The sequence below is a fragment of the Ostrinia nubilalis genome, chromosome 25 (assembly GCF_963855985.1).
Source record: "Ostrinia nubilalis chromosome 25, ilOstNubi1.1, whole genome shotgun sequence".
NCBI classification, from domain to species: Eukaryota; Metazoa; Arthropoda; class Insecta; order Lepidoptera; family Crambidae; genus Ostrinia; species Ostrinia nubilalis.
In genome coordinates, this window is record NC_087112.1 from 2971293 (window position 1) to 2995426 (window position 24134).

The following is a 24134-nucleotide window of genomic DNA, read 5'->3' on the forward strand; positions in this document are numbered from 1 at the left end:
TTGGTGGGGCGCGTCGAATGTGTTTCCTAGACTGGCAACCCTAGAATTGATAATGCGATCGAAACGCCCGTACGATCCATACCGTTTTTACGCATTCGACGGATATTGTATTCCAATTTAGTTAAAAAGCGATTGTGTGTAAATTCTTTCATTTACTTTATTTTCTCGTTCAATGACAGCAGTCTTAATTGGAGCATTGGTTTTAGTTTGCAAATTAGATTTGATGATTTTATGTATATCTTTACCTGTTTCTATATCGATAAATTTAGGTTTGTTTTTTGTTTCTTTCTTGTTGTCAATGCTTAGCCATTGTTCTTCCCTTCCTTCCCTTCTTTCCCTTTTCCTTCCCTGCCTTTTTCTTTCTTCAAGATTCAAGGCTCGTTTTAATTGAAGAATCATGAATAGCAGTCGAAAATAGAAAAGCCGTTAAACAAAATCGACTCGTTCCAACTCTGCATCGAATTAAGGTACTCGTTTTGGAGAAGTCTATACAGATTACTGCGTATTTTTGCCATATTAGTCCTACCCCTAAAAACCGCGTAAATGGCATCCATAAATTCCTGGTAGAGGAAGATAACGTAATAAAATCGCTTTATCTGGCCAGTCCACGTGTTGCCATAATAAAAATAAATTGACTCCAGCGAAACTGGAGGTCGCTCACCTCCCTAACCTAAGACAAGAGTGCGCGTACGCAACACAGGCGCGGGCCGCACGCACACTAGCGCACGCACACAGAGACACCTAGCGCGTGCGCGAGCCAGTTTAGTCAAACGGAAGAAATGTTATTCTCTTTTTAGGTACGGCTTTTGCTGATTCTGTGCCCGTTTTAAATGTCTCTGCGCAGTTTGAGCGGCCCTTTTTATGTAAATGCGGAATTTTTATTTAAAAAATTTTTTTTTTTTTAAGTTTTCTTTAGAAGTTCAATTTGAAAGTTCAAGTCAAAGTCTAGTAAATAGAGTGTTCGATTTTGTTTCTTTTTTGTCTCTATTAACAACATTGATTTTTCTTAAAAGTTTTTTTAGGGAAACTGTATTTTGAGACAGATAAAGGCCTAATAAAGGATTGGAATAACAATAATATTATTATGATTTTACAAGCTATTTTGGACAGTCATAACAACGTCAAAATTGCAAACGTAATCGTCACGCCAATAGACCGTAAACATTTCTTGCAATTTTAGTCAGCATAACAATGTCCTAGTTAAAAAGGGCATGGTTTCGGATGTCTGCGTTTTACAACAAAAATGGTTATTATTTGCGAAAAATGATACCGTAAGTTTCTGCGTGCATTGCTCTCTGCTGTTTGTGTGTGGGTGATTCTTGACCTACCGCACGTTGCGGCTGTGTGAGTCACGCCGAGTTACGCAATGTCAATCGTTTTTGATGCAAACGCTTTTTTTTTGTTTATTGTTTTTTTATGAGTCATTTCTGGAACTAGGCGCTGTAGTTTTCTTTTTATTGTGATTTGATTCATGTTTTCGGCCAGTTACTTTTGTGAATTGATCGATGCGCAAAATTTACGCAATCGTAGATACAAGCAGTGGAATCCTTTGACTAATAACATGAAAATGAAGTTCAACTTTTAATGGACAATCTTTCGATTGAGATTGATATCACACAGAAAAACTAAAAATTCTCAATTAATACTTCAGCTTTAAAATTTCAGTAACATTAAAATTAAATGATCAGGAAGACATTTCCTTCAAATAACCGTGGGGAAGGCTAGGCCCTTAAAGAGAATAAGCTTTATAATTCATTTAGCTTTAAAAATAGAGCAAACCGTCTACCCTATAAACCATCAGGTAGACTTGTCAATGTTAATTAAGTGTTTAATTGCTGATAATTGCGCCATTCCTGTGGGGAACAGGTGTGAAACCTGGCGAATGTTTCCCTTACTAATTATTGTTTGACTTTATGTTTAGGATATTGTAAATTAGGTCTAGTTAATTTTGGGTTCAAAATCTGGATAGTCTTTTTTAACGGAAAGAATTGTGTGCATTTTTTTTTTTTTAATTGTGGTTAAATACTGTCATAATATTTTGCAGATCAAGAATGTTGAAAACAAGGTGGTTATTACCAACATCATCATCATCATTGTTAAAAAGTTTTTAAAACACAAACAGAATCTTATTCTTGAAAGCAGAATCTACATACAAGATGCATTAATTAAAGAAACATTATGTTCCTCACCCAAACAGAATGTACAAGACGAATCATATTTAAAAAATGAACAATACTTAAAAAATACAAACTTTCAAAAAATTAACAATGTAGAGCGCATTATGCAGATTTACAAAAGAAAATCGAAACAAATTCAACCAGCCTTGGCTCTCAAACGATGAACAAAACAAGTTATTTTTAACTCAAAAATGTACGTGACCAAGTACCTACTGACACGAAAAGCGTCTTTTTAATTTAATAAAAACATTTTTCGAAAACGTGATCTTGTTATCTCAACGTTTTCGGCCATTTTTGTGCATTTCAGCCATTTTTAAGCGCATACGTGCGATTATGGCGTTTTAAATTTGACCGCCCACGGTTTTGAGTAACTGTACCTTATTTAAAATTCAAACACATTTTTTTGTTTTAAATTAGGCTGTTTTTTTTTTTGTTTTAGTGCAATATAATTTTGTTTACCTATGGCCAGTGGAAACATAATCTATAACTGTAATTTAGAAAAAAATATTACAAAGAGGAAAGATTTCATTGTCGTTGGTAGTATAGAATTGACTCCGAGACTACCAGATCGATTAGAAAAATTCTTTCATCATTAGAATCTTTACTACATTATTTCTGATGAACATAAGGCGGTACGAAGTTTGCCGACTGAAGTTTAGAAAATAAAGAACATTTTAAAAACTGTACTCATTTGCTGTTAATTTAATAAGTTACATAAGTTTTCTTCGTCAAAATAATAATAATATTATTATGTAACTATTAAAGCTAATAAAATACCTAAAATGGAAAACACAATGATATTCATAACAAAGTAGGGTAGACCGGGGACAATAGTACCATTTTTTGGAAATTGTTCAATATTGAGAAATCTAATGAAATATAACTTATTCTGTTAGTATGCTGTAAAAACTAGACTCCTAAGCTACAAATTTAAGCATGCAGAGTTGAAATATTCTTTCGAATACTTAATGAAAAACGAGTTTGAACTGTACGATGTCTCATGTTACAATTGACCCCTACAACGGGTCAATTGTACCAATAATATATGAGGCTATAAAAGTCGTTATGTTTATCTAATCATCACCTTTATTGGTATTCTGTACTCTTAATCTCCTACAATCATCATTCTTTATTAATTGAGATCGAAAATATTTAGGAACAAGTATGAAAAATCAACACTAAAGTTTAAAAACAAAACAATAACTTTTCTTCCATAAAAACGAAAAAGCTAACTGTTTCTACATAATATGTCATTTATTTGGCTCGGATATTGCTCCTGAAACAACAATAAGCATAATAACAATGATAGAATAATCAAAACTTAAAAATCTATTTTTGTATGAGGGTACAATTGACCCCTGGTACAATTGACCCTGATTTATTTATACCTACTAATGCTTGCCCTTTTAAAAAAATTTCATAAGCCTGTTCATAAAGGAATAGATCCGTTGATCCGTGATCAGTACTTTTGACTCTACGTCGAGGCATCTAAAACAAAACGTTCAAATACTTAGTTACTTACTGAATTAAGCTAAAATGTACATATTCAGAAGGGTTTTAGAAACCTATATTAAAATATTTTAAGTAGGCATTTAGGTACTTATATCACCTTTTTATCGACATCTACCTACTTATTTAATAAAACACATTAACTATTTTTTCAGTAGGTAGGTATGCCTATAATTATAAAAATATAATTGTAAAAATGTAAAATAACCACGTGAATGTTTTATAATAACTCATTTTATTATAAGTATAGGTACTTTAAAACCAATTTAAAATATTAAGTATAAAATAAGGTTCCGGGGGTTAATTGTACCACGGGGTTGATTGTACCGCTACAATTGACCCCATGGAGACTGGTACATTTGTTCCAAGTAGGTAGTCAAGAGAACTTCACCTAAAATTCAGTCATTTTCACAGTGAATGCCAATAATTCGCTGTCGATACAAAGTTTAGAGCCTGGATAAACTATTGACAACAATACTTTGGTAACAAATAGCATATTAGGCAACTTATGGGCTCATATATTTGACATAAAAACTTACTGCGGCTGGGCAAAAAACAAAAATCCTTCCTGTACACCTTCGTTTTTCAGCGCAAGCGCCGCCGACTGGTGAGCGGATGGAAACACAAAAAGCGCATATTCTGACGCTATGCACACAATCTAACGTCGCTTGTATGAAGAAATATCGCCGATGGTGCTATTGACCCGTGGTACTATTGTACCCGGTCTACCCTACCTTTTATATAACAATTGCTGCTTGATTAGTGGATATTTACAATTATAAGTAGAGTTTTGAAATAATATTATAGTTGCTACCTAATGCACCTGTAAAAGTACATACCTAGTACCTACATAATATTCCATATTAGGTACTACTTGCTTATTATAATGTTTTTCTAACACGTTTTCCCTTAACACTATTATTTAACTATTAAATATTTGCATTTAAAAGATAGCATACATTACGGACACATTAGTAAATAAGCCAGTCAAATTGTACACTAACGACAAAATAAATAAAACACATAAATAAGCTAAAAACTAAAGTTGCAAAATGATGTTGTCCGTATTTATTTTTCGTTGAAATTGTTAGTTTTTTCGGTACTTTCCTCTATTATAGCTTATCAATAAAACATTGTTCTTAATTTCCTCATTGCAATTCTAAAAATATGTTTTATATTTTTCCTCAATATTGAAAAAAGGCCATTCCGCTACAAATGCCGTAATAACCCAGTATTGTTTTACTTTTTTGATAAAATAAAATTACCTACCTGAAACCTGTACTTTCCAATACTGGCAACTTACAGACTTTCATTTTATCAAAGCAGTAAGTATTTACATAACAAACAACTTTTTAAAAACATCAACATTCTTAACTGGCAGCATTAAAACTAAGCTGTCGCTCATAGGGCCAGCATATCGAATTTCGAAAATGGAATACCTGCATCGATACTCATCCGAGAACTCGCGGCCAACTCGATGGTCCAGCATCTCACTCGGTCCTCACAAAAACACACTTCCTTTACCAGCCCGAAAAGAAAAACCCAACGCGGTAAGCTTATTACGTCACAGATTTTAAATACCGAATAGATTAAGAAAACGCGCGCTGTCAAACCGCACAAACTTTTTTTAACGCGAAATATGTCCGTTTTCGTCAAAATGTATTTTTCAAATGTCTGTTAGCCGCAAAAAATGGCTGTGCACTCGGCTCGTGGGCCGTAGGCGTTCTGTTTATAAGTACTATAGTTGTAGAGTTAGTGTGGCATCGTAATGCACTTATGTGTAGGTACTCGCTAAGTTTTTTATTATAGTTGTTATATCCACGCGGTTCCTTAGTTTGAGGCTTGCGTGCTAGCCGTAAGCGAGTCGTCTTGATACTTTTTGTATTACGTAACGGCGAAGTCTGTTGGATATAAAGTTGACTAAAGTATTAGATACAGAAGGAAAAAACTATTTATGTTTCGTTCAGAAAATTAAATCTTAAGTTTGTTTTTTGTAATAGAATATTAATCAAGGTTAGTCTACAATACTTTTTAATCTAAGTTTATTAGTTTGTAACCGAAAACTCTTCTGATGGTTTTATGGAAAGAGTCAAGTAAGTTTTAGGAATTCAACTTTGTTGAACTTAGTTTTTGAAGGAAATAGAGTTTTATTTCCCAATTTTTGCTTCAAAATCTTGAAATTTTACATTATAATGTCGCGATAAGGTTTTATGATCACAAAATATTGTTACTTATTACTGTAAATTGGGATTTCTACAGATATAATACGCCTATTTATTAGGAGCTCTACATTGACGTCATACTCTTAAAATAATAGTTATTAGAGTTCACACAACCTAATTAGCTGTTAATCTCACTTTTATAATAACCATTTATACGGCTACCTTCTCCATAACACAACAAACTATTTTCCATACTAGAGCTTACTTAACAAAACTTTCTGCAGCCATCAATGCCTCAAGCACCAAGCCACCTCAGCCGCAGTAGGCGATAGCTCGCGTGCAACAGAGACAGCTATACATGCAGTTTTTTCGTTGCACTCTCGCGCGGAGTTGGGTTTTTTTCAAGCGGTTTTTATAACTTGCCTTATTCGCCAGTGATTTCTTACGAATATATTTTTTCGAGCACTCGCGGTGGTCTCGTTGCGACAAAAAAGGATAACACTTGTTTTTCTGATATGATCCGACACTGATACTCCGTGTTGGTTATAAAAGAGTAAATTGCAATTAATTAAGGTATAATTAAAACATGAATAAAATAAAATTAATTGGGTATGTTTGTCAGTAATATTTTACGTACGTAAATATTTTGAGTCAAAAACTGAACAACGGGAATGTAAAAAGTTGCATTTTTATGTTTAAATTTATTAATACGTCTGTACTTAAACTAGGTACTTATACCTAAATCCCGAATTTACAATTATTTCTTTTAAATCAGCCCGCACAGAATCAAATAATATTCAAAACAAAAAACTGGCCTCAAGTCAGTTTAAAAGAAAAACCACAACCAAAGCAAATAGTGAAAGAAAAAACGAAAGATAGTAATTACAGCTATATTAAAAACGCAAATATCCGTCCCATTACAAAACTTTTTAAGGAAACAACCATTTAAACGTCAATTTGAGTTAATAAGTTCAACAAAAAACCGATGGCAAGCATAATGGCGATTAACTTCGGCAGTAGCATGAAATCGCTTAATATTGAGTTACGACAGTTTTGCTAAAAGCGGCTATTAAAAATGTGTCCCTTGGCGTATTTTTTTAATAAAAAATTGTATCTGGTTAAGTACAAATGAGCTGGATTGACTGTTCCGTATGAATAAAATGTTTTCATCTTAACACACTATTTTTGACATAACTTTTTAAATAAAATTCTTGGTAATTAATGGAGGCGAAAGTTCTAGGAAGAACTTAAACTACGTCAATCTACAAACCTTGAATTAAGCGCATATTAAGTTTGATATTAATTTTATTGACACTGTTTGTAATCAATTATCAATACGATGGAACCAAAATATTTATTCTTGGAGATTTCATACAGCACCATCTTATTTTAAACTAAACATGACGTATATTGATGTCATACAACGTATAATGTTCTTAAATAAGTTGTAAATAAAAACAAATAATTTACTCGATCATTCTCACAAACGTTCCTGTTAAGCGGAATCGAACCAAGAGAGCCTTCAAAAAAGTCTGGTCTTTGTAAAAGTGTTAAAAAAATGTTTTTTGAGAAAACCCCTGTCCTGCAGATCTCTAAAAGCCTATAAGTACGTATCCTGTCCCCGGCTAGGTCTTTAGTTCGTCACTTAGGGCGCAGCGGAGCGCAAAATGGCGAAATTAGGACCTTCGTAATGGCTGTACAGGGCATACGTTATGTTGTCAACGCTGTGCAGTTGATTTTTATTCGATGTTTGAGGCCTTTTCCTATATTTTTAATGTGATTTTGTATAAAAATAACTAGCTGTGCCTGCGAACTCGTACGCGTGAAAATAGTTTGATCAATATTTCCCTTTTTTGCAACATTTTGCTTTACTGCTCCGCCCCTATTGGGTGATGTCCAGGGATCCAACGCAAAAATAATTTTGCAAATCGGACCAATAGTTTCTGAGATTAATATTATAGTATACAGGGTGTTAGGTAAATGGGTATATGAGCCGACACTAGCCCATGTTAACATGGTCATATAAATAGAATGGTGAAGCCAGAAAATTGATATCTTCATTTTAATTATTTTATTTTTCATACAAATCGGATTTTATAAAATTAATTTTGTATGAAAATTAAAAAAATTAAAATGATGATATCAAATTTCTGACTTCACCATACTATTTATATGACTATGTTAACATGGGCTAGTGTCGGCTCATATACCCATTTACCTAACACCCTGTAGAATAGATGATTTTAAATAAAAATAAATTTGATTGGAATACACATTTTATGTTGGAGGGGTTTATGGAATCAATGAACGACAGTTTGTGAGGACAGATGGATGTTGCTTACGTCTTCACTTAAAAAAACTACTGCATGCATTTTGATGAAACTTTACAAGGCTATAACACAATATCACATAGATTTATTTTTTATACTTAAATAAACCATTATATTAGATAAATCACGTGGGCGAAGTTTCATTAAGCTTATAACGCAATTTTGTTTTATTGCGACTCAAACGCTACACAAATAGTTTATTAAAACAAACATTATTAAAAACAAAAACATCCAAATCAAAGATCTATTAAAAACAAATAGCACTAAGTGTACAAGACATTTTTCCCAGAATCGCCCGAACAAGCCCAGGATCGTCTAGGGGAGGGGGGCGCAGAATGGCGTTCGTTAGCATCTTTTAATTTCAGCTAATTTTTATCTTGGCGCCGTCGCTTTTTTACTGAGCACAGGCCATTAGCTACCGTGTAGAAAGCGCAACAATCTTGGTACTTGATTGAAGAAAGTGTTATTTATTTTTTAATACGTCACCGTTAGTTTTTGTTAAGAGACTGCTGGAGTTAGGGAAGCTTGACGGTGATTTTGATCAGCTGATTTTTTGGTTGCTATATTGGTTTAGACTAAGTTGGTATGTTTTTATATCATTACCTTAATTTGCTACTCTAAATCTTTAATATTTTCAAATTTCTATATTTTTTTTCTATTAAGCTACGCAACTTTTTAATAATCAACATAAACAAATCAATAATTCCATCGACATTTCTCAAATGCATCACTTTTATTTCATAATATTTTTACTTCTGCTATAAAATCTTTAAAAAATAAAGCAAAAATAATTAAAATTGTATTGTTAATTTTCGCTTCAAGTGTCAATCCGGTAGAGCGCAGTATTCGAAACGAAGAAATCTAATTTTTAGCAAGTTTTTCTCTTATTCCGCTCCTCGGGGCGCCTGTTCCCGCCAATTTGTGTGTTTGTCAAAAATTAACCTTAAAATGTACACTTTTTTACAAGCTTTTATTTTGCTTTGCAATTCAAATTTGAAATGGGAAGGTAAATGTTGTTTAATTTTTTAAGTAACATTTTTGAAGTTTATTCAATAATTTTACTAAGTAAGTAAAATGTATTAATTAACAAAATTAGAAACATTTCTAAAGTATTTAGTGACTTTATGCGTTTTTTTAACGAGTAGGTTATAAGTCCTGACTTTCTAAACTTGCATTTGGCGTCTGATATTGCTCAATATTTAAACATAACATGTACCTACGTAAAGTACCTATGACATATACATTACAAAACCTCTGCACGACAGAGTTAAAAAACCCATAAAACCCTTGCACAACCCGTTGTAAAAAGTTGCCCATCAAAAAAGGTTGTAAAACAAAAAAGTTAAATATTCAAAATTCGTAAGCAGGTGTAAGAGGTGGTCGAAAAAACCATTTTTACGAGCACCTCGAAGTTTTCTAATAATGTCGCAGCCTCAACGTTAATTGCAAAATAAATTTCCCAGTTTCCCGCCAAAAAACCGGCCGCGATGAGTTACGGCAAAAAACAAGCGAAAGAAATATCCACCGCTTTAGTGGGGCCGTATTTGTATAGCGGACACGAAATCTAGCTAAAAACTTGGGAAATGTAAATTTTATCGTGTTAAAAATGTTTTCAGTAGAGTTGATACAAGATACTAAATCCTGTATGTTATTTAGTTGCATATTTTGAGTAATTTCTTATTATTATTTAACATTTGTTTTGCTTATTTTAAAATAATTTTCTTTTTATTTTGAATGAAATATTTTTTCTTTTATTGCATTTGTTTTTCATTACGTATCAAATTAAAATATTGTGTCTAGAGACTGTGACTAATATTTTTAATTAATTAATTTAGCTGATTTTAAATTTTATATTACAGAAATGAGGTTCATGAACGTTACTTTTATGAAATTGCTCTGGAGTGTCGTAAAAGTGGTTCGCGTTATGAATACGTCCGAAAAGGGTTGAAGAAAATGATAAAAGATCGGGGAAAAGTGAGAAAAATCGAGACCGCGCTGGTGTGGCGAGCTCATAACGTTATATCTCCTCAAATTTACAGCAGGGCTACCGGTTAAGTGGGAGGTTTGTAAAAAGGGGTTTGTTGTTCGGACATTAAGAGAAGTTAGTTTAAAAATTTACAAGCTTCTTGTTTTTTTATGTTTCGTATTTTTTTTAAATAAGTTTATATTTTATTTTGTTTAGAGTTAAGTTTGCCTTAGTTTAAAAAAAATCTGTTTATTGTAAATTAAGATGATTTTTTTTGCCTTAATTTTTATTCTACTTAGTGGTAGAAAACTAGAGAAAACCGATTTAGCTAAGAAGTTAATGTGTAAAATTGTATGTTTATAAAGTTACTGTAAGTATTTCTAGTAACTTAAAATAGTTTAATTTACTTCTGAATAAATAATTTTAGAAGCTTTAAGTTTAAATAGTCATCAATAACATTACTAATGGAAATACCTAAATGCTCTATTAGCCGCGACATATTATGGCTCTCTGTGAGATTTTATTTAAACTCTTTTGAAACATTTTATAAATTCGTAACACGCAGATTCATTCTTATTTCACAAATTAAAATTGTATTTTCTAATACAATTTCCGAGAAAAATGACTTTTCATTCTAATACCAGCCCTAATAGCTTTTATGATACAACTATAAGAAAAGTCTCGCTATGAGACAATCTTTCTGAACCTATTAAGTTCGAAAGCCTTTCGGTCATTAAACCGGTTTTTATAAACGTCCTCGCTACGGACAATTTTTCGTCCCCCCAACACTTTTCTTAATTACCGCACCTCCCCTCAACCACCCCCCTTGTAACAAGATGTTACTCGAACTCGTCTAAAAAAACAATTTCTTTCGCTTCAACCTTTCACGAGTTCAAAAAAAGAACGATTTAAAAAGTATTCACTCCAGTCGGCACTCAAAAGAACCGCACATCTAACTCTGGCCATAAACTACTCAACAACACTTTGAATCCTTCGTCCATCATTAAAAACATTTTTAAAACAATATTTATAAAGACACCGCACAGCAAAAAGTTGGGACAACGCAATTGATTTACTATCGCAAAAACGAAAGTTTAAAAATCGAACCGAAAAAAGGTACTGGCTGGAAATAAATTTGGGAATAAAGAATAAAAAGACACGCATGTCTCGGGCGGACGGCGGACGTCAAAATCGTCTCAATTTCGAACGGAAAAACAATTGGGATTTGAATTTTAAATTCGGAACGCGGTCATAGCGGGCGGATTTTTTCGGAAAGCGGTCCGATAATAAATCTGGAAGCAATAACTATAAATTCATTGCGATCGACATGCAAATGTTGGGGATTTTTTTCGACAACGTATCAAGTACTTTTGTTGTCGGACAGCGCTGAGTGGAGTCGAAATGGGCTCGTTTGTTTTTAGTGTCCATACTTAGTAAGTGACAAGGAAGTGGCTGCACTTAGGAATAAACACATTGTACCTACATAAGTATGTAGTATATGTACTAAGATGGTATCATCATCAAGTATGTATCTAAGACAGCAATAAATACAATAGCACTTTTTTTTATAAAATACATTATTTTTGTTTCATGAAATCTTATTAATAGCTACTAGTTTTTAGGGTCTTTTACTCACTTTTTAGTTATTTTTGTTCATCATAATATATTTATAGTAGTTTTACACCAGGAAACCTTATGTAACTCAAAAATTATCCAAATAAAGTAAGTAATTAGTGAATAAATAGATTACTGCTCTTACGGGTGATATTTCCGCAGAAACTAGAACTCGTAAACTCGGTTACAACTTAGCCTAAAGAAATATTTAAATGAGTTTAGATACTTAGTTGATTAAATCGATAGTTAAATCAAAATAACACGATTAATGAAACCGTACCTCAACAATATTTCAAGTTAAACTTTATTGTAATTAACTCAATGTAAATGTAATATTTTGTTCAATTTCTGGTAATAAATGTTTTAATAATATCAAATTGCGGTCTTTGTAGTGATAGCAATTTGAGTAGTTTTTTTTTCTTGTTATTAAATAATATTTTATGTTTTTTATTAACAATTAAAAAACTATTATTCACTGAAAACTTCACGTTAGTCTGTATTGTTTAGCTAAGTTTATTTAAATTTTTCCTTATCACTATAGCGAGACAAGGCATGAGCTTGGCTCTCTTTCTCTCTATTTTATCATTAACTGAAGTATTTAAAAAAACATGTGTTTAAAGCGACTCCACGCCACAGTTGTCCTTTACTTCAAAAGATCAAGTACGCGATCCAGCACAAAGAGTGCAGTTTTTATTCGCCGTGTACTTTCCGTTGGTGCTTTTTTTACTATTTTTTACCCGCACCTGTGCTTTTCGTTACATTGTTTACTAGCTTTTTGGTGCTGGCCGAACTTTTTAAGCTTCTTTGGGACTTTTTGGAGCTTTTTCGATGATAGACTTGTTTGGAGATTGGAATAAGGTGTCTGGACTGTCAGAGAGATGATTCTCTTCTGTGTGTAGTTTATATAAGATGTTTTAATTTATTTTTGTACAGAATTTTGGTAGGTATATATTAGGTGGATTATGTAAATAGGGATTTTTAAATTCTTGATAGCATTATTATTCGAAGTCCATATTTTGCAAAATTAAATATCAGTATACAGTTTAATGCAAAAGAGATTTTCCTTGAAAACTAACTTCCATCCTATAATGAGCTCACTAGATAATTCTCTTCTTTGTTAGGTTTCTACTTGAAAAACTTGCGTGGTAGTTAACGTTTCAATACTTGCGCCATTTTTTGTTAAAAAAAAATATTGTTTGAATTTCGAATTTTCGAACATTGATTCGCGTCTCAAAAATTTAAAGGCAGCCCTATCAAATGCAGATGTTGCACAAAATGCGCTTACACATCACTTCCTGAATCGCTCCACCTTGTATGCAGATGGTCAATTCCTTCGCCTGTTTAAAAAATATAAAAAAATCTCGATAAAATAAATTGTTAACACGCCCCTAGCGCCTTTATCGGACATTTTTTATCTTAATCGACTCTATGCGAAAATGTTACCTAATGAATATGCAAATTATAGATCGCACTAGATACTTTATAGTTCCTGTTTAAAAAGTTCTTATCTGACCGCTTAGTGTTTCCTTCGCCACCCGCAGCTATGTTGTTTTGATTAAAATCTTGTGAAAAAAACATAACCCTCGTGTTTTGCAGTCGGGTAAAAAGTGTGTGGTAAACTAAAATGCTATGAAAACTCACCTTAAAATTAAATATTGAGTGATTGGTTTGTAACCAATACCCCGTTTCGGTAACGCGTTTCAGCGATTGCGTTGAGTTCGAATTACTTTTCAAGTCGCTTAACTTTTATGCCTTTGCATTTTAAATTAATAATTAAAAAAAAACTGTGTCATCAATAAAAAAAATAACTGTGTCATCAACAAAAAGGTCATCAATAAAAAAATATGGAAACCAAACCGCGAAGACGAAAAAAACAAAAGAACAACAAAAGTTCAAATTCAAATTCGAAAATCGAACTCCGGCAGCCGCCGCCGCGCGTTCCGTTTCTTTGGAAGATGACAATACGCATTGAAACAGGTGCCAACTCACTCGCTGCAGTGTGGACCAGCATTCTTCTAGCGTGCGCTCGCTGATGCTTTGCCCCGAGCGCGCCTGTTGCTGTGGAACGGAACGCGGTTTTATTATGACGTAATGGGGACGTTTTTTTGTAAAATGACGATGTTTTTTTAAGAGCACAGATTGCATAATTCGCAAAAAAAAAAGAAATTGCATGAAAATAAGGTCTCTACAATCAATTTTAGATTTGATGATACCTCGTATCGTGTCATAACTTTAAGGCTGGGTTGCACCATCTTTCTTTAACTATTGCAAACGTCAAAAGTCTGTCAAATTCCAAATAAAAAACACCGGTTATTGGTAGAGTTACGGTTCAAGTAAGGTGGTACAAACTCAGCCTAAGTGACGTACTTAGACTCATGTCTAACTTACGTAACGTTTTTTATAAAAAAAAAAGAACAATCAAAACAAAATACAAATAAAAAACCAAGGCAAAACAAACTCTTTAACAGTTTAAAGTATCTTGTAGATCATAAGTTAAAACAACTTATCCTTTCATCGTCATTTTACAAAAAGTGTTATAATTAAGCGTTAAGTTACAAAGAAGAGGTGAGTAATGAATAAAGATTAGCTCAACACATGTGTTAGTAAATGCTCGCTAATTTAGTAAAATGATGGATTCACGCATGAATTATTGAGAGATATACATGAGAAAACTTAAGCTTTTTTACTTAGGCACTTTTTTCCGCGGCCGCGATTTTTTTGCATTTACGTCAATACAGTGGACTCTATCATGTTTTTTTAAACTCCAAGGGCCTTGTTACAAAAAGTTAAACACATGTTGAACATTTGTTTAAAGTGACATATTATAGTATTAGAAATGTGATTTTAAACAAGTACCTATTTAACGTATGTTTAACTTTTTTGTAATAAGGCCACGTTTTTTATTCCAGTCAATAAATTTTTTTTCTTCGTTTTAAAAAGTTTTATTAATCGTTTTAAATGAAAGAAAGAAAATGGTTAAAGTGATAATTTTTTGACTGGAATAAAAAAGCATAGTATAGAACTTAGTAGAAGAAGATAGAGCACGCAAGAAGAAACACAAGAAGAAAATATAGAGCCCACTGTAATTGTAACACAGTAGAAACTTCAGCAGTTTTCATTAACCTGTTTTTAAATGTATAATTTCAGACATTACGTAAGCGATTACAATATAGGTAAATTACGTGATAACAGCTTCAAAACTGAATGTGTTAATTATTTGAATTTTCCTTCTGAATCATCACAGTTCGACTTTATGTTTATTAGATAATTTATTAAAGAATACGCATTATAGTTTAGTAAACTGAATATACCTATGCTTAAATTAATTTTAGTTGATGGTTTAATTAAATGATGAAAAATCATTCTCCAATGGAATCCTATTCAGTTCGGGCTTGAGTTATTGAAACACATTCATGGAAAATATTTTTTAACTTTCTTTAAATACCTTATTTTTGAAAAATTTTGTGTCAAGAGACCACTTTTCAAACTCTACTTAGGTAGGTATAAAATTGTAACGACTGTTGCAATTTAATAGGTACCCTGTATGTATTAGTTTCATTATATCTTATAGCTATGACTTTCTTAGAATAGAAGCAGCTATAAAAGTCATGTAAATCATTTTAAACGTCTAACTAATCCAACAAACATTAAAATCCCCGAAAACTGCTCAAGTTTCCCTACCGAAGTGGTGAAAGAAAGAAAAAATAATTACATCAATATTGAGGCTATTCAGGAAATTTACCAAAGCGAATGGCAACATCGTGTTCCGGTCGCCAGGGCCTTCCCCGGTCGGCGACTGCTGCGGCTGCGTGCAACAAACATGGCGGTCAAAATTGTGGGTATTTTGGTAAAATAACGACCGTTATTGTGGGTGTTTTGGAAAAAAAACGAACGCTGTTGCGGGTGTTTTGGAAAAATAACGGACTTTGTTGCGGGTGTTTTGGAAAAATAACGACCGTTATTGTGGGTGTTTTGGAAAAATTACAACTGCTAGGGCTCGCTCCCACAGGTTTCGTGAGATCCAGTAATCGGGACTGTCGCAAAACTGGACTGTCGTGTTAATATTTGTGTTTAAAATTAGAATTTCAAATTCGAACATTCGAACGTATCGGTTTTTTCCGGCACACTGCAAACGGAATGTTTGTGTGAATGTTAATATTAAAACAGTAAGTATACTAATAAACGGGATCCTGCAAAAAACGGGATATCGCCGTGGGAACTAGCCCTTACTTATGTGGGATTTGACGATTGACTTTTGCCCGAAAATGTGGGTGACGTTTGTAATGTTAATTGTTATACATAACATGCAACTATGTTATCTCATGCAAGTGACTGAATGGTTTTAATGAGAAAAATAAACATTGTTTAAACTATGATAATAAGCTACTCTAATTTTGTATGTAGGATGATATTATGCTTTAGGAGATGACTAGTAGTGACCAAGAAATAATTGATAAATCCCCGCAAATATTACAAATAATACGCATAATTTATACATAATACTTATGCAACATGGTCTTGACAACTATGACCCAAAAACCATGATAGTATTACAGTTAAAGATAAACCAAAATCGACAAAATTTTGCAGCGAAGAATAAACGCGCGGCGACAAATTTCAGTTTTCATATTCGTATTCGTTTATTATCTACTAAAAATAATTTAGGTATTATGTTAAAAGTAGGTACTGTAAAACACGATCATTATTGACTGGTAAAAACATAATGGAATTACCTTTATAACGGTCGTGTTAGCAAAATACATAACTAAATCTCCGATTACATTTGAGGGGAAAAACCAATGTTTTCTATTTCATCCACATTGTATGTGATGTAAGAACTAAGACTTTCCATTTGTTCTATTTTCAAATTGCCAGTTTTGTTGATCTTGCCAATTGAGTTGTGAAATTTTAAACAATGTGTTACTTTGATTCTTAAAACACTAAGTACATTTACTTAGCTGTAAGTATTTAAGTTCGTTTTGTTTAAGTCCATTTTAAAATTAATTGGAATTTAAAACATAAACTCAAATGTTAAAAGTGTCAATTATGATAAGTCTAGGCAAAATGGTAATTCATTTATTAAACTTAGTACTAAACTAGTACCTATTTCTAAATGGTTTCTACTAAATTAAGTACATAGCTATCTACTGTTAAAATAACGAGAAAACAAAATCTAAAAAAATATTGTTCCATTCGAAAAAATAATTAATACAACCGAAAAAAGAACACTCAAAATCAACGCTGCATGCAGTTACAAAATAAACAAAAATCAAGTGCATGCAAAATTGTTACGGCGGTCGCGTGCGAAAACCGTGTAAGTGTAAAAAAAACTCAAAAAATCACGTGACACACATTGAAGTAGTGAGGATGAAAAAATAATTACATCGATATTATTGAGTGAGGACAGTAAATTTACCAGTGCAAATGGCACGAGCGACCTCTCGCTCATGGTGGAGTCCGCCGATGGTGATTGCTGCTGTTGCTGTTTCGTTCCAATGCGGCGTGAAAAAAAGAGATGGTGCATCTTAGATTATATGCCTAACTTCAATAAGTAGGTACCTAGGTATCTAAATCCAGCTATTATTTTGTAAACAAAAAAATAGATATTTTTTAACAACCTTTCTAGTCCTAATTAGCTACAAGAGGTATTTGGCTTTTGTGAATGATTGATTTTTTTGAGTTTCACAGTACTTTTTAAAAGTTTCAATTTGTTATGAGAATATTTTTTCCGCGGATAACAAACGACATTCACTATTTTGATTACAAACCCTTGACTCAACAGCGGGACGATATTAATAAATCAAAATTTTAATTAACCGTTATTTAAAAAACGGTAACCACAAAAGCGCAACTACTTCACAGCGACGAACCGTTAAATCTCTATTTACGAAAAAAAACTTTTGAATACGAAACATGACTATCAAAACCGGTTCCTTGTTCAAACAATTTTTAAAACAAAAAAAATCGTAAAGAGAACAGATTCGCAGCAACAAATAACTGTCAACACCCCTTCCGTGAAACAAAGCGGGGCCAAAAAAATTAAAAATAAAATCACAATGAGCCCCTAATCCGTGCCGTGGGAAATAGACAAATGCAAGGTGAGCGAATCCGAAACTAATTTAAAAAGTAATATTCTTTCATCTTCTGTTTTTAAAATTTGAATTAATGTCAGCCATTGCAGTTCCATTGTTTTTAATGCTCATTCTTCCGTCTTAGTTTGAATTACGAACGCGCATTGTTTTGTTTTTCGATACCGACGTTCCTTTTTACGGCCAATTGGTTTTTAAAATTACACACGGACGAACGGAAGAAAAGAGTAAACATTAGCTCAAAATAAAAGTAATCGGGAACCGGAACGTCACCAATAAAATAATAATGCCATATGTCGAAAACAAACATTTGGTGAAAGAAATCGAAAACGCCGACAAGTTGATCACGGGCTAATACAGAAATAATAGAATTATCACGGATTATTGTAATTTACATATCCTTTGTGAGACCGGATGCGACGTAAGGACAAAAACGATTTAATAATAAGTTTGACTCCAAGGCCTTTAACCCTTCTTGCTAACAAAAGCTTTACAATATGTTGCCGTGTTTCTTATCCTTTTTTTTTAAAGAAGGGATCATTCAAATTTGGAACTGGTTTGAGAACGTTAATATCTTGAGGTCAGTTCGTCAAGATTCTCCGTTGAAGTAACACGTTGATTTTATTTTAAATAATTTTAATTTTTACACACATTTTTTTCTGAACTAGACGATTTATACCACACAGCTCTTGTTCAGTAAGTTATCTTAATTTTCCTAAGTGATAAAACGAGAAAAATTACGGAATATCAAGTAATTTGAGGTACTTATAAGGTAATTCTAAATATAAACTAGATTACATCAGCGGAACGGTAAGTTGTTGTTGTGATACGGCGATGCCGTCGAACGAGTTTTTGTTAGTACACGCGCCAAATCTTTATTATGTATACACATTTTTAATGCAAAAATAACTTTTTTAGGATTTTCTAAATAATATTTTTTGATATTTCACATTTTTAGAATTTTTCCCAAAAAATTCAAACTATCAAAAATCATTGTTTTTTCCAGAAACAAATCGCATTTGATTTCAGAACCGACTGAAAACTCAACACTTGTAAAATCCTAACTTCAAAAATAATTTTCAATTCAATATTTACATCCAATATTCTTTAAAACTCCAAGAAACTACGGCTTCTTCCTATTTAATTTTCATTCCCTAACAGCACAAATTTCGTCAACAAAAAAAATCACTCACCTGAATTTCGTTGACCAGTTTCTCCGTCATGATCTTGTGGTCCGGCGTCGGAGGCGGCTGCGGCGTGGGCGGCGTGGGCCCCGGCGGGTGCTCCGGCGGCGCCTCCGCGGCCGGCGAGCCGGGCCGGCTGCGCGCCCAGAAGTCCTGCATCTTGAACTGCCGCTGGGCCTCCGCCTGCAGCGCCGGAATGTGCAGCGACAGCGGCGCCGCTCGCAGGTCCAGCGCGCTGCCCGCCGCCGCCGCCTCCCCACCCTCAGCCGCCGTCATCTTGAAGGAGTTCTGCAGCCAGCTCGCCACGAAGCTGTCCTCCTCCTTCGGCGGCTCCAGCAGCCGCGGAAACGGCGGCGCGGCGCTCCCCTCAAACGCGCCCTCGCCGCCGACCTGGTCACTCTCCTCCGCTATTTTCGGAACTTTCGCCTCCCTCGGTGAGCCCTCCTCTAACGCTTCCGTCTTCCGATACTCATGGAGGTCCCGGTACCTCTCCTGAAGCGCTAGGGATATGTTCTCATTGAAGTATTTCAACATGAATTCCAGCTTCGGGCGTACCGTCACAACCGAGTCATGCGACGCGACCGCAGCACTCGCGTCCTGCAAGAGAGACCCGTTTGAATCGCGCGGCAAAACGAGCGGGAAGTCGAAGCCCGGAAAAGCGGTCGCGGGAAAGCGGAAGACCGCCTTGAGACGCAGGCGGGCGACGACTAACTTCTTGGTGGAAAACTTGGGCGCCGCGACGCTTTCTTGCGGGGAGGGGCGGACGCGCGCGCCAGCCGAAGACGCCGCTCCAACTACCAAGATGCGGCGCCGCCCCCGCCGCCTTAGACGTCCTCAAGAACATCCCCACCGGCGCCGGGCGCACGCGCCCGACGTTTTTTCCGCGGAAAAATGCGTCCGGTCAAGAAAAGACGTCGGCCGGCGGCGGGCGGCCGCGGTGTGAGCGCCAGCGGGCTCGGACATGTGCCCAAAAACGCATGACGGACCGCTCGGACCGCGGCCGCATAAGAACTATTAAAAAGGGCGCGAAGGACGCCGGGGTGGTCGCCCCTCTCGCTCGCGCTTCCCCGCGGCCGCTTCACCCCTTCGAGTTAGAAAGAGATGAACGGCTCTCCCCATTTTTTTCTAATCGAGGGAGGAAATGAAAAGAATGGACTTCTTTGTGATTTTTTCTTAATATCATTTGTCTCGCTCGCGCGTGGGGGGATTAGATAGCGCTGTCGCGGGTTGAGTTTTTGGGGATTTCTTTTCGTAACGCCTCTTTTATTATGGCATTTTTTTCGCGCCCAGGCGGGGCTTATCTACGGGGCATTAGCCAACGGTGGACTAATGTGGTTTTTACCGTTTTTCCTTTACCTAAAGTTGGGGAAAAGGGACTTGAGAACTTTTGCATTTATTTTTGCCTACCACGGAAATGTTGAGCCCCTTTTATCTGGGACTGCCCACTCATGGTTGATTTTAAAAAATCTATTTTCTAAACATAAAGTTATGAGAAAATACATTTATCGCTTTTCTCAATTTCTTTAACTTTTCTTCACTGAAACTTCGAAGGTTCATACGTCTTGCCGCCTTAGCGCCACGTTTAGTTTACTACTACCCCTCAATAGATGGCGTGCTGCGTTCCGAACGAGTTAAGAAATATCTTTAGTATCGCATTAAAGACCGTAATATTTATAAAGTAAAGTACTAAGTATTTTTAATAATTCAGGAATGCAAAGTTATTATAGTGTAAGCTTATTCTCATTACAAGCTATGCAAAATGAAATACTAAAATTCTACCATTTAGTACCTCCCTTAAATGGTCGTTTAAAAAGTACTTAGGCAATTAGCTCCAATTAATAGACTGCTCCAGATATTTTTGTAGTCCACACAAAATGTATATCAAATTGCTGCCCAGCCAGGCATGGAGTTAGACAATAAAAATTAGCCAACATAATAGATCTAATCTTTAAATAGGCGGGTCTAAGAACCAAGGCAATCAACTCGGTATTATCATACATATGTATACATATAATATGTATGTACCTACGTGTACACGAGCGCATGCTGTAAATGTAAATGAGCAGCTTTTTACAACGCGTTTGATACATATTTTAAATTTTTAATCAGTCAAATTATCACCTCTACATTAAATTATTAAATATTGTGTTGTAACGTAATGAAACCACTTATGTTAAATAAGTTTAAAATATATGATTGTGTTGCTAATGCAATAGATATTTTATTTATTGACACTATGTATATGGAACAAAACGTAGTTTGTAATTAATGGTACACTTAATACCAAGAGGCATTCTCTACCAGCCATAAAAGACAAAATCTAGAGAACTGACATGAAAATTCAGTTTAAAAAAATATTTTGTGTATTTTTTTTAAACTCAGTTGAAAATTGCATATGGTATCTAAAAAGTATCACACTGTAAATATGCAATGCTTTCAGCATAATGTCTTCAAACGATTTGTTCCACTCTATGGTTAGCACGTTAGATTGCATGAGTAATCCATTTTGATAAGTGTCCATAGTATAATAGCTATACAATTATTGAACTGCTAACTCCTACCCACGGAAAAATCAGCGGCACAATAGCAAAATAGGCGGGTCGAGACAAAACAGTGTTATCAAATCATCAGTATATAAGCACATGAAGCTAAACACAGTACGCCTTATATCGTGGCAATACAGTTTATTTTGCAATGAAAATGTATAGGCCGATGTGATGTGGTGTACATAGACAATGCGTGGTGACGCCAGGCGTATGGGAGTGACTGCGCCGCCAACCGTGACCGATGCACTGTAGCGCGCTGGATATGCAAGTGTTCGATTTTTAAATCATTACGTTCGAATTTTAAATTTAAAAGACTTTTTTTCTGTGGCTTGCGTGTCTTAACTGCCAGTGTCGATTTTATTAATCATTGGGTAACAATAAATTTTGTTGTTTGTTCTTTTCCCAAATTGAGTGTTGAAATTTTAAATTGTTGCTCTACATTTAAACGACTGTCTATGGATTATTACCTAATTTAAGATTCTAAACTTTTAAAAGTCAAGCCGTGAACTTAATGTAACTCATTCATAAATATTGAGTTAAGACCCGGGTACTTTAATTTTAGTAATTATAAGATTTTTAGTGTTTCTTTTTAATAAAATATTCTTGTTTTCCTTAATTCCTTTTTACAAGAACCAAACAAACATTTTGTCATTTGGTTCATCTAAAATAGAACCATTGGTTCTCATTTACCCGCGATCTTAGAACCATGGTTCTAATAATGTATTCGCAACTCGAGTTATCGCAACCCTTTAGCCCAAACCAAGAACCCTCACACAGAAGGGGAAAATGTTGAACCATTTCTTAGATAAGTGTAAAATTTATATGAAACTTTAGTTACAAAATGGCAATTGGTATCTGTTTAAGGTAAGGAACTTAAAAGTATTCTTTGAAATATAAATAATGTTAGATAATAGGATTGTAGAATATTCAATCTCCAATGAATCAGTGGGATTTTCCTATGAATGATACAAAAAATATGTTTTTATTTTTATTTATTTCAAATGTTACCTATGCCGAAATCATTTAAGGATTTCAAATTCTTTATTAAATTGAAACCATTGAAATTTCATATTCAATAAGCTTAGAATTTTATAAATGACACATCAGACACCACCGTTGTTATTATTGTTTTAAAAATAAAATAAAACTCTCAATTTTCCGAGCAAACTCTCAATTTTATTTCAAAGAAATAGAGATCCCATATCCCAATTGTATTTATTTTATTATTCTAAATAGCGACTATGACTCTATCAAGCCACATCATCTTTCATTTTCTAAATAAGAAGCAAGAACCAATGGTTCTTACACCGATCTGAGGGATGTTTGCAACCTCACAGCGCCCTCCAGTGAGTGGTAAAGAGATTCTTAGAGGGTTGGCGGGAGAGGTATGATCGCACTACGATATGAACCCGAAGGTTTGGGAGAACCACGATATTGTGAAATAATTAGATCGCTCGAAATTAAGACATGGATAGAATTTAGTATTTTATGAAAAATAATATTAAATACAGCTAGTTAAATTATTCGTAGTATAATTTAGTTTTACTTTTTACGGAATCCAAGTGACTAATAAATGACTAATTTTATTGTTTACAAATCACATATACCTCTAGGAGGTAGCAATGTAGCATTCTGAACATGTTGTACCTACTACCCTTTATTGTTGGAACTTCTGTAACATTGCGAAGTGAATAAATGAATATGAATATGAAAATATCTAAAATAATGTGCTCGAGTATAAATAGATGATGACGCTTTTTACTACGCAAAGGTAGAGGCGCAAAGAAAATATAAGTTTTATATTTTTAAGCTTTTAATCAAAAATAAAAAAGTGACATAATATTTTTTAATAAAATTATTGCTATTCTTTTATTATTATTGAAAAGATAAATAACAATATTTTCAATGGTTACGTGGAATAAAATATTTTTGTTTAATCTTGCAAACCATTTGGAAAAAAGTTGTTAATTATTTAAAACAGGAAGTGTAACTTATTTTAGTTTATGACATTTCCGAAGCAAGCCGGGGGCTGAGCTAGTAATAATATCGAAAACAATGACCCCGCCCGAGGTGACCCCACTTTTAAGGGGCCCGTCCACAGTGGCCGCGTTTGGTTTAGTAGTGTTACAGTTTTAGTTTTAAAAGTTATTAGGTTTTGACTGTCGATGTGATTATCATGTTTCTATATCGCTAGCAAAGTTATATAGTTAGACAAATCTTTTACTTTTTTTATAAAACAAAAATACTTGACAATATTAGGTATATATTGATCTCATAAAGGGATGGCTTAAAATCAATGTACCTACCTATTTTTTTAATTATAAATCTGATTTTTTTTTATACTTTGTAATTTTTAATTGAAAACTAAACTTACTGGTAAATAATTTTACCTGAACTTGCCATTGGTTGACGAACTGAATTTGCTCTGACATCTCTCAGAACTTTATAATTAGAAATAGCAAATAAGATAAGAATGGTGACGTTGTAAGAATAGTCTGACTGACATCCTGTAAGACTCGAGTGATCTGACACAATTTTTTTTCTTTTTATCCACAAC

The 24134-nt window shown here is 34.1% G+C and overlaps 1 protein-coding gene across 1 annotated transcript in view; it reads right to left on the minus strand.

Moving 5' to 3' along the window:
- LOC135084070 (zinc finger protein 358-like) overlaps positions 1 to 19108 on the minus strand; it is an 84723-nt gene extending 65615 nt beyond the window's left edge. Inside the window, exons 1-4 of the mRNA XM_063978811.1 lie at positions 19041 to 19108; positions 17142 to 17240; positions 15501 to 15563; positions 13748 to 13816 (exon numbers count right to left, since the gene is read on the minus strand). Of these exons, the coding sequence (XP_063834881.1) occupies positions 13748 to 13816; positions 15501 to 15563; positions 17142 to 17240; positions 19041 to 19070 (261 nt within the window). The 5' untranslated portion in view covers positions 19071 to 19108. The remainder of the gene's footprint in view (positions 1 to 13747; positions 13817 to 15500; positions 15564 to 17141; positions 17241 to 19040) is intronic.
- Positions 19109 to 24134: the final 5026 nt, after the last annotated feature.